Source organism: Schistocerca americana, chromosome 2, assembly GCF_021461395.2.
Source record: "Schistocerca americana isolate TAMUIC-IGC-003095 chromosome 2, iqSchAmer2.1, whole genome shotgun sequence".
In the NCBI taxonomy this organism is placed as follows: Eukaryota; Metazoa; Arthropoda; class Insecta; order Orthoptera; family Acrididae; genus Schistocerca; species Schistocerca americana.
Window position 1 is genome coordinate 381,580,047 of NC_060120.1, and position 15,097 is coordinate 381,595,143.

General features: G+C 39.9%; 1 protein-coding gene across 2 annotated transcripts in view; it reads right to left on the reverse strand.

Annotated features, from left to right (window-relative positions):
- LOC124595388 (DNA polymerase delta catalytic subunit) overlaps positions 1–15,097 on the reverse strand; it is a 173,672-nt gene that overhangs the window by 147,763 nt on the left and 10,812 nt on the right. For both annotated transcript variants that reach the window (XM_047134108.1, XM_047134109.1), the window contains exon 2: positions 4,510–4,624. In XM_047134108.1, the coding sequence (XP_046990064.1) occupies positions 4,510–4,624 (115 nt within the window). The remainder of the gene's footprint in view (positions 1–4,509; positions 4,625–15,097) is intronic.

The following is a 15,097-nucleotide window of genomic DNA, read 5'->3' on the forward strand; positions in this document are numbered from 1 at the left end:
TTCTTCTAAATGTGAGCGATATCCATTCAAATTCCACTGCAACACAGAAGTCCCTGTGGAAGCCATTGGTTAGCGATGGTTGTTCTTTTCTTTCTCCCTCAGAGGCGGTGATTTACAGGGGAGGTCAGGGGGAATGTTAACTGTTCCTTGCTCTCTAGTTCCTCTGACTGGAAGTCCATTTCCTCAGGAGCATAGTCCCCTTCAGAAAGAGAGAGAGCACGCCGATCTGAACGTTTAACTACTGCTTTCTTGGACTTAGAACTACTTTTCAAAGGACATTTTTCTTTACTGACAGGAGGAGGTGGTTGCTTGGGTTGCCGGGACAGCTTAGTTGGCTTCTGATGTCGGGTAGATGTATGTGGCTTGGGTGGTAAGCCTACTGCTGACGGCTTCCGAACAACATCAGTTGCAAGTGCAGCATTTCCCCCACAAATACATCAATACGTGCATGTGCTTGTACTTGAATCTGTGGTCTGAGTTTGTTTGGAGGCATCACACTTAGCGATTGGTGTCTTAAGGGCTGATGCAAAAGAAGTAGCAAAAACCGGTGGTTGCACAGCTTTGAAAGCTTTTCTAGCTTCACCTTAGGGTATGCGTCTCTGTACTTTCAACTCCTTAATTTTCCTTTCGTCATCATAAACCCCACACTTTCTGCTCCACAGTGGGTGATCCCCAGAGCAGTTTACACATTTTGGAGGAAGTGTACAAGAACTGCCAACTCGTGAGCTGAGCCCCCACAATTTCCAGACATAGCTTACCCATTACATCCCATTGTGGTATTGCCAAATCTTTGACATTTGTAGCACTGAATTGGGTTAGGAACAAACGGGCAAACCTCAAGACAGATATAGCCTAGAAGGATATGTTAAGGTAATTCTGGAGTACTAAACATTAGAATAAATGTTGCCGATTTTTCCAATTTGCCATTGACTCTCCTCATATAATTCTGCACTTCTGTGACACCCATAGTTTTCCATTCTTCACTTAACTCCGCAGGGTTTACCTCCATTATATCCGAGCAGGTAACCATGCCCTTACTAAAGTTAAGGTGTTATGCAGCTCAGCCTCGACTGGGTAGTCACCTACGGCCTTACATCCCAGAAGCTTAGATATTTGGTTGGAATTAGCCGTTTCAAGTAAAAATGTTTCATTACAAAGTCATCTGACATTTTTCAGAGACACAGCAATACCTTCCAATGCCTTGTGAATACAGAAAGGGGATATCTTATCAGAGGTTCCCCCTGTTTGCTTGATTACAATGAAAGTGTTATAGCACACTAATGTCCTGTTACTATGATTCTGAGACTGCTTTTTGGATGACTGACCAACTGAGCTCTCTTTGAGGAGTGGGTGTAGGTACTGCCTGATGGTACACCCGTCCCTTCAGGATTAGTAGTTTGACGAGTTCGTTCCATAGGGATCCCACCAGACGCTAGGAAAACAACTGTCAACCCAGGCAGAGCCCTGCATGCCTGAGCAAGCCTTATACAACTGGGGGCGGCAGGTGCCCCAGAGGTTGCCGGCTAAAGACTGTTTTACCTCAACAGCCATTCACCTCATCAGCTCCACCACTGTGCCGCATGGTGGTCGTTGAAGTATCACCAGAGCTTACGGTGACAGAGGACTGATTGTGCTTACCAGTCCGCAGCTCAGGAACTCCGGGGTTGCCAAGCCCTTACTCAGCATACAAATGATGAGCCCCTCAGGGGTTGATGAGATGAGACCCCAGTGATCAATCCATGCAACAGATAACTTGCGCAAATACTCTGAGAATCAATACTAAAGAGGATAGGTAGCAATTCACTGTAAAGATGATCGCTGAGATGCAGACAGACACACAGAAAAGGCAATCATACTCTCACAACTAAATTTTCGGCAATAGCCTTTGTCATAAAATGAGAGCACACACACACACACACACACACACACACACACACACACACACACACACACATTCACACAATCACTCAGACACAACTCACGCACACGGGGCCACCTTCTCCAGCCGCTGTGTCAACAATCTATGAGAATCAGATCCAAACAAACCATTCATGCCTCCCTGCTTCTCATCGGCAGCTGCTAACTTAGTGGCAAGAAGTGGTTGCAGCACTGACTGCAAGCTGAGGGGAGTGGTAGAAAGGAGAGAAGCAGGAGTAATGAGGGAGTAGGGAATCGCCACACGTACTCAGCTGCATCCAGCCAGTGGTGATGCACGACATCTCACTAAAAAAAAATTATCATCTACTGAGACAAATACAATATTATTCCAGTGTCTTTTTTTTCCATATTTTCCTGATTTCTGTGACACATTTGAAATTCCCTGATTTCCAGAGCTTGTGGCAACCCTATAATTAGTATTTCACACAGCTTATTAAAAAAGTAACAAATATGGCCGTAATATATGTATATGAGTGCCATAATACAAAGTGGGCAACATGTACACACAACACCCAACGGATGTGTCATTACACTGCAACAAGCAGTATGTAGTGTGACAACTGTTAAGCAGTCGATAAAAGTTTTTCAATTATAATTCAATCACTCATGACAATTTTAATAAAAATAGCTCTTTGCTAGAGAAAAGGTCTTATGAAATAAAAAGTCTGAGGTCTGCACTGTCTTCTTAACATGATGATTACCTGGTAAGACTTATGATATTTCTTGCTGGCAATGTGAGTATAGTAGCCCTGGTTAATATTTATAACAAAAGTTTAAACACTTATGGCATATCACAACTATCACTAGCCAGATAGCTTGCATAACGAACTAGTACTAGAGCACATGACCACAATGCTTCAAAGCTCCTTTGAAACAGAAACAGGCAAGTAAGAACTTCACATTACCCTTAAATATTACACGCATTTCACTATTTAAGGCAAAAAAATTTAGGTTAACTTGTCACTTACTGAATACAGGACTACATCATAAAATATTCAACAGCGATTACATTCTTAACTTTGTGAATTTATTGAAAAAGAACTGCAAGAAGCCATTCGCTAATGCAAGAACCATAAAGCAGTTGACCTAGATGATGGAACAAATAAAAAAAATTGGACAAATAACAATGAAATGGCCTGTCCAATTCATTAATAACTGCTTGTGTGAGATGCAGATCCTTGAAATGTGGAGAAAAATCAAAGTAGTTGTCAGACTGACATCTTGGAAAGTATCATTCAACCTATTTCACTACGTCATCTTTATAAAGTACTTTAAAGGCTTCTTTTGAACAGTTTTACCCCTGTGACCTTGGCACTTTACAGCACAGTCAAATGTTATTAGTCGAGTTTCAAGGAATGTGTCGTCATTGGAGAAACCAAACGAATGGCTTGCTTCAAGAATGTGTCTTTTCCCCTGTATGTTATATATACCACAATGACCAACCAAGGCCTAACACTTGCAATAGCTTCATATACGCAGACCCTCTTGCTCTTGCAACCCAAGCAAAAACTGACTGAACAAATTCTTACAACAGCACTGATCTTTCCATCAGTATTATGGTACGGACCATCTGAAATCTAATCCTCAGGAATACAGATCTGTGGCTACCGACTCTGATACAGACAAGCAAATCAATATTAAAAGTTAACTGGGAAGTTTCCAAGGAATGCTGCTTTATGTCTACATATCTTGGTGTCACTTTAGACAGGTCTTTAACATACTGAAGTATCATTGGGAAACTCACTGGTAGTAACTGAGGAGCCAATATCAAGGCAGTAGAATCTCTGCAATGTTACTCTGTTTCTCTACAGGGGTGTTTGCATGTCCTGTGAGGTGTATCTCTGCCCATGCAGAGGAAATGGATGTCACATTGCAGGGAACTGCATGATTGACCACTGGATGTCAAATTGACACCTACAGACACAGTTTATTGTTTGGCAGGTACTGCACCACCTGATATACATCATAAGGCAGCTGTAGATATTGAAAAGGAAAAGATAAACTAACTCATTAACACCCTGTCTATGCTCATCAGTTACCAAGATCTAGGTTGAAATCTAGAAGCAGTCCCTCAATTCAACGTCAGCAATAATTATTTCTCCATGTGTTGCCTGAGAACAATTTCAAATGTGGATGAAACCTGCTCAGTGTCTACCACCTGGATTACTTTAGATTTGTCGACCTAGAGATCACTGAACAGGCTAATGTCAAGTGTTTGTAAATCCAGGAACAGCCTTGTCAAATGCATATTTTCCAACAGACCAAAACCATGTGAATGCACAAAACAGAAATGGAATCACTGATGCTGCCATCCATGCCGCCCTGAGGCATGAAGTGATGAAGAGCTGAAGAAGGCTGAAGGTGGTGCAGTTGCTTTGTTCAATTATGACCACAGATCATTTTGTTTTCTCTTCTTTTGCTCTATTATGTAACCTACGTAAATTTTAATTTACGTAAGTTGTTCTTTTAGCAGTATCCTATAATATGGTAGAGTTATTTGATGCAGAATTTTGTGCAGCTTCTGGCTTGAGTAAATTAATAAACTTGTAGATATCTGTATATAAATATTACCTGTCCAATGAGTTCTTGGCTGTCAGCTTGTTGTTCAAGTTCCATCTGCTCCATAACAGCCAGCTCTGACTCAAAGCCACTAGGAAAGTCATCTTCGTCTTCATCAGCTGCACCTCTGAAACATTAAAATTATTGTTAAAGGTGGTAATAATCCATTCCAATGGGTTGTCACAGATATTCCATTATGGAGAAACAATCTCTACATGAGCATATGTTGCTCACTGTTATGAAAAATGCTTAAGTCAAAAGAATTGTGACAGACACAAATACATCAACATACTGAAACACAATTTAAAGATTGGCTATACATATGCATAATGGAATGAATGTAATGTGAACAGTGCATTAATTTGCTTGGAAGCAAGACAAAACAGCTGTAAGTCTACAATATCTTAAGTTTTACAGGTCAGAAACAGGAAAGCATGCAGAGACAAAAATAGGGCAAATAATGGAGGGTATTTAGAGAAAACACAACTGTAAACTTGGAGGTCATGAGAGTTAAAATCTCAGGCATGTAAATAAGCTTAAAATGAGGGAACATAACGTGTGGAGTGATACAAGGATTGACGCCGAGTCCACTCATTTCTAACCTACATAAATGATCCTCCAGTGGCTTTAACAGGACAGTTTAACATATGTAATGATTGCTGATGACACAGACACACTAATCAAGGGTCAAGTTTCAAGCTTAGCAGACACAGCTCAGATGATAGCTAAAAGATCTACAAGTGGCTCACAGCTAGCAGTTTAAGTTTTTATCTTCCAAAGACTCATTTCATGTCATTTTAAGCCTTGAGTGGGCCTGCCTATGTACAAAGTGCGCGAACCTGCTCTATTGTTGTTTTAAAACTAAGAGCCCATACCTATTCCCTCATTATTGCCTCTGCTAATATAGTTATGAATTGAGTTGCCATCCATCCAAATGAGCAGCAGTATTATAAAATGAACAGCAAGCTAGGTGAGAAAAAATTTATGATTTGTGCAACGAATTGCCACAGAATCCTAGCTAGCAGCACAATCCCACAATGAGGCAATTGTCTACAAGATAATTAGTAAACGAATAAGTGTTTGGTTGGGATCCAAAGCAACTGCGCTGTATAACGTTCACAATGGGTCATTAATATGAGGTAACACTTGTACGCAGCAACAAAATGATACAACAAAAGTTTATCCTATAATTATTTGATTAAGCACTGCTTTAGCTGATATAATAAGTTTATTTTATCAATGTTTAATTAAACAAAGACTAAACTTTGATGTTGGTCACATATGCTTACTTTTATAATATAAAAACAGCTGTTCTTTACATGTGCACAAAGTACACTGCGTGACCGCTTGTGTTACACAATTCAGCAAGCAAACAATAACAATCTTTTAGCACAAGACGTACACATCAGTGATTATACACTGAATGATGCACAGTGTATAAAATTTCGTAGAGTCATGCTGGATAACTGTTTAAAATGAAGTCACTACATGGATAAACTAATCAAGAAGTGCTCTTCAGTGTGCTATGCACTTTGAAGTGTCTCTCACTTTGACCTAAAGACAAGAGTGTTGGATTATCTTGCAAATTTTCAGTCCTTATTCTCTTATAGAATTATTTTTTTGGGCAGTATATATATATATATATATATATATATATATATATATATATATATATAAAGGGGGGGGGGGGGGAGGCGAGCAGTAAGACTATTGTCTAAAGTAAATAACTGCACATTTTGTAGATGGCTTTGTAACCATATTGGAATTCTTAAATACACTTCCCAATACATTTACTCCTTAATAGCTTTTGTTTCTGATCATAAAAATCAGTTTCAGCAGAAATCTGATACATACAGTCACAAAAATTACCTTCATATAGACTTTGCTTCCTTATCCAGGATCCAGAATGGTGTTATGTACTCTGGTGATAAGACGATCAACTAACTCCGGCCTGGCATAAAGCAAGAAATTGGTAGTCACTATAAATTCAAAAGAAAATAGAAAACTTACCTCATTATTTATTCTTCCTACAAGTTATCTGAAAAACTAGTTCTGACGATAGAAAAGTTCTGTTAATTTCATGGCAAGGAGCAGGGATTTTTTTTATATATGTATAAATCTGTATGAATACTGTAAACAGGACTCTTTATTTTTATATACAGGGTGTTACAAAAAGGTACGGCCAAACTTTCAGGAAAAATTCCTCAGACACAAAGAAAGAAAATATGATATGTGGACATGTGTCTGGAAACGCTTACTTTCCATGTTAGAGCTCATTTTATTACTTCTCTTCAAATCACATTAATCATGGAATGGAAACACACAGCAACAGAAAGTACCAGTGTGACTTCAAACACTTTGTTACAGGAAATGTTCAAAATGTCCCCCGTTAGTGAGGATACATGCATCCACCCTCCGTCGCATGGAATCCCTGATGCGCTGATGCAGCCCTAGAGAATGGCGTATTGTATCAGAACCGTCCACAACACGAGCACGAAGAGTCTCTACATTTGGTACCGGGGTTGCGTAGACAAGAGCTTTCAAATGCCATGGAATTGGTCCGCCTCTACAAATCCATCGGTCACCGGATCTGTTGTTGAGAAGCGTACAAACACTTCGACTGAAATGTGCAGGAGCTCCAACCTGCATGAACCACATGTCGTGTCGTACTTGTAAAGGCACATGTTCTAACAGCACAGGTAGAGTATCCCCTACGAAATCATGGCGGTGAATTGAGAGCTCTAACATGGAAATTAAGCGTTTCCGCACACATGTCCACATAACATCTTTTCTTTATTTGTGTGTGAGGAATGTGTCCTGAAAGTTTGGCCGTACCTTTTTGTAACACCCTGTATAAAAAAATTGTCTTTAAGAATATAATTGTAATTAAGTAAATATGAAGCTACTAATGACAGATAAACAGCAACTATAAATAAAACAAGGTCACAATGGTTTAGCAGGTAGAGTGCTAGACTCTGGCACTGGAGGTGCCATATTCTATGCTGGATGGGGTGGTGATTTATTCTCATTCCAGTCCTTCCAGGATGGCCCCAGGTCCACTCGGCCTTCTATCAAATGAGTACCAGGGATCTTTCTGGAGGGATAAAAGGCGGCCAGTGCACTGAGTTCATCACCTTCTCCCTCCTTGTGCTGCGCAAAGAAAGGCTGCGTTCTGTCAATAGCCTGGCCGAAAACATAGCTAGGGCTTGTGGCACAGATTTTACTTTTTTGTGTATAATAAAACAGAGGCGGAAGCAGCTCTTTTACAGTAATAGCTTTCTTATTAATTTCTCAGCAGTATATGGTAGTTCACGGTTAATACTGTAAACGGATAAAGTATTTATGATGTCTGTCTTATGTATCTACATCTACAGCTTCCGAAAGCCACTATATGGTATGAGGAAAAGAGTACCTTGTACTAGTCATTTCCTCTGCTGTTTCACCAGCAAACAGAGTGAGGGAAAACCAACTCTCTACATGCCTCTATACAAGATTTATATCTTACCTTCGTGGCCCTTGCGCAAAATGTACACTGGTGGCAGTAGAATCATTCTCTAGTCAGCTTCGAATGCCAGCTCTCTAAATTTTCTCAAAAGCACTCTGCGAAAAGAATGTTGTCTTCCCTTCAAGGATTCCTACTTGAGTTCATGAATCATTTCCGTAATACTCGTATGTCGATCGAACCTACCAATAACAAATTTAGTGGCCCACCTCTGAATTGCTTAAATGTCTTCTTTTAAACCAATCTGGTGGGGATTCCTTACAATATAGCAGTACTCAAGAATGGGTCACACTAATCAATGTGCAGTCTCTTGTACACGTGAATCTCACTTGCCTAAAATTTGCCCAATGAACCAAAGTCGAACTTTTGCCTTCCCTACTACCGCTCGTAAGTGCTCATTCTTTTCATATTAGTCTTTGATGTTACGTCTAGATATTTAATCAATGCGACTGTGTAAAGCAGTACATTACTACTGCTGTACTCGACCATCACTCATTTGCATTAACTTACATTTTTCTACATTTAAAGCAAATTGCCATTCATCTCACCAACTAGAAATCTCATCTAAGTCTCCTCTTACAGTCACTCAACTATGACACCTTCCCATGCACCACAGCATCATCAGCAAGCAGCTACAGATTGCTGCTCACCCTGTCTGTCAGATAATTTATGCATATAGGGGATGATAACAATCTTATCACACTTCCCTGGGGTGCTCCAGATGATACTTTTGTCTCTGATGAACACTCACCATCAAGGACAATGTACTGGGTTCTGTTACTTGAGAGGTATTCAAACCACTCTCACATCTGGAAACCTATTCTGTATGCTCATACCTTCATTGACTGTCTGCAGTGTGGCACCATGTCAAATGCTTTCTGGAAATCTAGTAATATGGAATCTTCTTGGTCCCCTTCATCCACGGTTCACAGTTTATCTTGTCATAAAGTAGCTAGTTGCATTTCACACGTATACTTTGACTCCTTCCACATGCCTAAACATCTAAGGAAAATGGTGGATGAATCATACAAGAAAACCCTGTTTTCTATTACATACTTCAGTTGTGAAAGATTTAAACTTTACAGCTACAATGCTGAAAAGAATCCTACCTTTACAGAGTCATTGAAGGACAGAAGTCCAAGATGTTAAAGATAACCTTAAAGTTATAAGAGTAAACAAATGTGAATGGTCTGTAAACTTTTTCAGAAAGCTCGGTGCACAGCAGTGATTTATACTAAAGACAGTAACTTCTGGAAATAGACTTTCATTTGTAAAACTAGGTATAGCTATTGAAGTATGAAAATGTTAGCATTGTGAGGGGAAAGGGTAATAAAGTCCAAACGTGGAATAAGGACAACTAAAAAACTGCCCAAAGTTCCCAAATAAATGAAAAATTAAATAATTTTCCCAGAGTAGTCAGTTTTATCATGTAGTATATCACAGCAAAAACTCCTTTTCTAGGGCAACTTTTAAAAGCACTAACTTTGTAAACTCAGTTATCTCAATACTACCATTTTGACTTATGCTCCTCTTCCACCCATATGTCAACTGGAAATGTGACCATAAAATTAGACAAACTACAGAACAAGATAACATTTGTACACTAACTGTAGCCTATGAATGAGGTTACTTACCATGAATGTTGCAATGTAAATCAGGACTGTAAAAACTGTCACATTGCTGATGTCATACCTACAGCAATATTGACGTGGAATAACTATATAATGGTGAAAACATTTCTGTAAGTCCTGTGGGTAGTGCTACCTGATAATATTACACCTTCAAGGAAGTCTAATGTAACTCCTCCAGGAGCTCAGAATATAACTGGTTGGTTGATATTTCCTACGAGAGGTTGTGTCTAGATTTAATGAATTTTTCATTTATTATCCTTTCCTGGTTTTAGACAGGAAATTAATATAAACAGTTTTAAAGTGCCCAGACGTTACCCTTCTGCCTATGTGCACTAAAAATGCGCAAAAGAAAATCTGCCATCTTCGTTAAGTGTTACTATATGTTGCAATGGCTCCCTATCACGTCTAGGTAATGTGTCATGAGATATGGATGCGATATCCAGCTTCCTGATGGAGAAAGGGCAATCAAAAGCACAACTACTAATGCTTAGGTCTCAGTTATGAAGTTCTGCTGTCTTTTGTCTTTGGATTATTCCATGTCAAGTCATCCAGGTTATCTCACCCACCATCTCAGATCTGGATGTGACTTGGCTTATTTGTTCTTTGTATGGAGATAAGTAACCATACCAAATTTAGGAAGTTTTTTTTATATATATTGTGATACCAAAAGTGACACTTGTTTACACTTCAAAAATAAATTAACATATTTTTATTTATCATAAAATCTACATGAAATTTGGTAGTTATATAACCTATACAATAAGGGGGTCAAGAGCAATTTGCAATGCTAATTGTCAGCTCTGACACAAATTCTTGGTGCACAGTTTGATTTTCAATTCTTTATAGCTTTAATCTTTGCTGTGCATGAGAAAAAAAATATTGTCTGTTCTGTTTTGGAGGGAATAATAATATTTAGTTGATTTATCAGTCTTTTTTTCTTTACTGATATACAGGGTGAGTCACCTAACATTCCCGCTGGATATATTTTGTAAACCACATCAAATACTGATGGATCGATTCCACAGACCGAACGTGAGGAGAGGGGCTAGTGTAAATGGTTAATACAAACCATAAAAAAAATGCACGGAAGTATGTTTTTTAACACAAACCTATGTTTTTTTAAATGGAACCCCGTTAGTTTTGTTAGCACATCTGAACATATAAACAAATACGTAATCAGTGCTGTTTGTTGCATTGTAAAATGTTAATTACATCCGGAGATATTGTAACCTGAAGTTGACGCTTGAGTACCACTCCTCCGCTGTTCGACCGTGTGTATCGGAGAGCACCGAATTACGTAGGGATCCAAAGGAAACGGTGATGGACCTTAGGTACAGAAGAGACTGGAACAGCATATTACATCCACATGCTAATACCTTTTTATTGGTCTTTTTCACTGACGCACATGTACATTACCATGAGGGGTGAGGTACACGTACACACGTCGTTTCCGTTTTCAATTACGGAGTGGAATAGTGTGTGTCCCGACATGTCGGGCCAATAGACGTTCAATGTGGTGGCCATCATTTGCTGCACACAATTGCAATCTCTGGCGTAATGAATGTCGTACACGCCACAGTACATCTGGTGTAATGTCGCCGCAGGCTGCCATAATACGTTGTTTCATATCCTCTGGGGTTGTAGGCACATCACGGTACACATTCTCCTTTAAGGTACCATACAGAAAGAAGTCCAGGGGTGTAAGATCAGGAGAACAAGCTGGCCAATTTATGCGTCCTCCACGTCCTATGAAACGCCCGTTGAACATCCTGTCAAGGGTCAGCCTAGTGTTAATTACGGAATGTGCAGGTGCACCATCATGCTGATACCACATACGTCGATGCGTTTCCAGTGGGACATTTTCGAGCAACGTTGGCAGATCATTCTGTAGAAACGCGATGTATGTTGCAGCTGTTTGGGCCCCTGCAATGAAGTGTTTGTTACAACACGCAACTGAACGTCGGAGGTTTCAAGCGTCAACTTTAGGTTACAATATCTCCGGATGTAATTAACATTTCACAATGCAACAAACGGCACTGACTACGTATTTGTTTATATGTTCAGATGTGCTAACAAAACTAATGTGGTTGCATTTAAAAAAACGTAGGTTTGTGTTAAAAAACATACTTCCGTGCATTTTTGTATGGTTTGTATTAAACAATTACACTAGCCCATCGCCTCACGTTCGGTCTGTGGAATCGGTTAGTCAGTATTTGATGTGGTTTACGAAATGTATCCAGCGGTAACGTTAGGTGACTCACCCTGTATATCAGGTCCCCACTAATGCTGAAATGTTTCGTTACGATACCTGGTTTATTTTCATTCAGATACATAGTTAAACATTCTTGTGGGACAAATGTTTCAGTTTACTACCAAAACATGCATATCTTTGTACCTACATATTGCAGTTTCCACTTGAAACTGTATTTTCAGCACTACCATTGATTTATGATAAATATTTTTTTCTTGGTTCGTACTGTGTATTTTGGTTTCCATTACAGCTGTTCTTACAATAATTGATTCAGTTTCTTTTGGATAAATAGTTGAAGTGCTTCTTGTCCCTAGGGTTTCGATTTCCTCCTGAAAAGTTCATACAATTGTGACTATATATCACACTCTACTCTTGAGCCATATACATAAAGTGTATGTTCCAATACTAGCCGACAAATATTTAGTTTAAGTTCATACTGTGTGTCACGGTGGTATGCTGGTTGATTGGGAGTTAAGGTCACACAAGTCCCTTGACCCAGGTGCAGTGATGTTGGGAAACTATGTTTTCTGATGATGGAAGTCGATAGGAGCAGTGAGATCTAGGCTTTGAAGGCAATGCTGATGCCACATTTGAGGGCGAATTTATGGTGAAGTGTATGTATAGGCCAGCATGTAGGTTAGAGCAAACCAGTGGTATCCCAGAGCCCCACCTCGCATCCAACCCCTGCCATGAACAGTGAAGAGAATGATAAAGCTAAGAATGTTTCTAGTCAGCTCATTCAGAACAGAAAAATGTGAATGCTAAAAATGTAATGGTCACTAGTTGGACCATCAATAGTAAAAACAAGAGCAAAGTAACAAGACACCCAGCAGGTGGGTGTCCCCAAGGCTCTGCATGTGATGAGAGATGTCTCATCCGCAGCTCTCCCACCTGTGCTCCAGTAGTAATGTTACCCTATTTACCTGTGCCAATATGCCATCAGTACTTGGGCCTCTGTCGAATGTTGCTGAAAAGTGCCTGAAGCAGTCTATTTTGCATGACTTGGTCCACACAACTTTTACATTTCAAATATTTTAATAGCACTTTGATGTGGAATCACCTACAGTTTATGGCCGGATTGAGTATCATTTACTATAATATATGCATACATAAATGGTAAGCCACATACTGCATTCTGCTGATGTCCTACAACATGACTGATAGAGTACAGTAACCCAATATAGACCTAGATTCACAGTAACTAATGTGTACATCATTAACACATTTGCTAATTACACTGTCCTTCGAAGTAGACAGTCATATCATCTACATCTACATCTACATCTATACTCCGCGAGCCACCTTACGGTGTGTGGCGGAGGGTACTTATTGTACCACTATCTAATCCCCCCTTCCCTGTTCCATTCACGAATTGTGCGTGGGAAGAACGACTGCTTGTAAGTCTCCGTATTTGCTCTAATTTCTCGGATCTTTTCATTGTGATCATTACGCGAGATATATGTGGGCGGTAGTAATATGTTGCCCATCTCTTCCCGGAATGTGCTCTCTCGTAATTTCGATAATAAACCTCTCCGTATTGCGTAACGCCTTTCTTGAAGTGTCCGCCACTGGAGCTTGTTCAGCATCTCCGTAACGCTCTCGCGCTGACTAAATGTCCCCATGACGAATCGCGCTGCTTTTCGCTGGATCATGTCTATCTCTTCTATTAATCCAACCTGGTAAGGGTCCCATACTGATGAGCAATACTCAAGAATCGGACGAACAAGCGTTTTGTAAGCTACTTCTTTCGTCGATGAGTCACATTTTCTTAGAATTCTTCCTATGAATCGCAACCTGGCGCCTGCTTTTCCCACTATTTGTTTTATGTGATCATTCCACTTCAGATCGCTCCGGATAGTAACTCCTAAGTATTTTACGGTCGTTACCACTTCCAATGATTTACCACCTATGGCATAATCGTACTGGAATGGATTTCTGCCCCTATGTATGCGCATTATATTACATTTATCTACGTTTAGGGAAAGCTGCCAGCTGTCGCACCATGCATTAATCCTCTGCAGGTCCTCCTGGAGTACGTACGAGTCTTCTGATGTTGCTACTTTCTTGTAGACAACCGTGTCATCTGCAAATAGCCTCACGGAGCTACCGATGTTGTCAACTAAGTCATTTATGTATATTGTAAACAATAAAGGTCCTATCACGCTTCCCTGCGGTACTCCCGAAATTACCTCTACATCTGCAGATTTTGAACCGTTAAGAATGACATGTTGTGTTCTTTCTTCTAGGAAATCCTGAATCCAATCACAAACCTGGTCCGATATTCCGTAAGCTCGTATTTTTTTCACTAAACGCAAGTGCGGAACCGTATCAAATGCCTTCCTGAAGTCCAGGAATACAGCATCAATCTGCTCGCCAGTGTCTACGGCACTGTGAATTTCTTGGGCAAATAGGGCGAGCTGAGTTTCACATGATCTCTGTTTGCGGAATCCATGTTGGTTATGATGAAGGAGATTTGTATTATCTAAGAACGTCATAATACGAGAACACAAAACATGTTCCATTATTCTACAACAGATTGACGTAAGCGAAATAGGCCTATAATTATTCGCATCTGATTTATGACCCTTCTTGAAAATGGGAACGACCTGCGCTTTCTTCCAGTCGCTAGGTACTTTACGTTCTTCCAGCGATCTACGATAAATTGCTGATAGAAAGGGGGCAAGTTCTTTAGCATAATCACTGTAGAATCTTAAGGGTATCTCGTCTGGTCCGGATGCTTTTCCGCTACTAAGTGATAGCAGTTGTTTTTCAATTCCGATATCGTTTATTTCAATATTTTCCATTTTGGCGTCCGTGCGACGGCTGAAGTCAGGGACCGTGTTACGATTTTCCGCAGTGAAACAGTTTCGGAACACTGAATTCAGTATTTCTGCCTTTCTTCGGTCGCCCTGTTTCGGTGCCATCGTGGTCAACGAGTGACTGAATAGGGGATTTAGATCCGCTTACCGATTTTACATATGACCAAAACTTTTTAGGGTTCTTGTTTAGATTGTTTGCCAATGTTTTATGTTCGAATTCGTTGAATGCTTCTCTCATTGCTCTCTTTACGCTCTTTTTCGCTTCGTTCAGCTTTTCCTTATCAGCTATGATTCGACTACTCTTAAACCTATGATGAAGCTTTCTTTGTTTCCGTAGTACCTTTCGTACATGATTGTTATACCACGGTGGATCTTTCCCCTCGCTTTGGACCTTAGT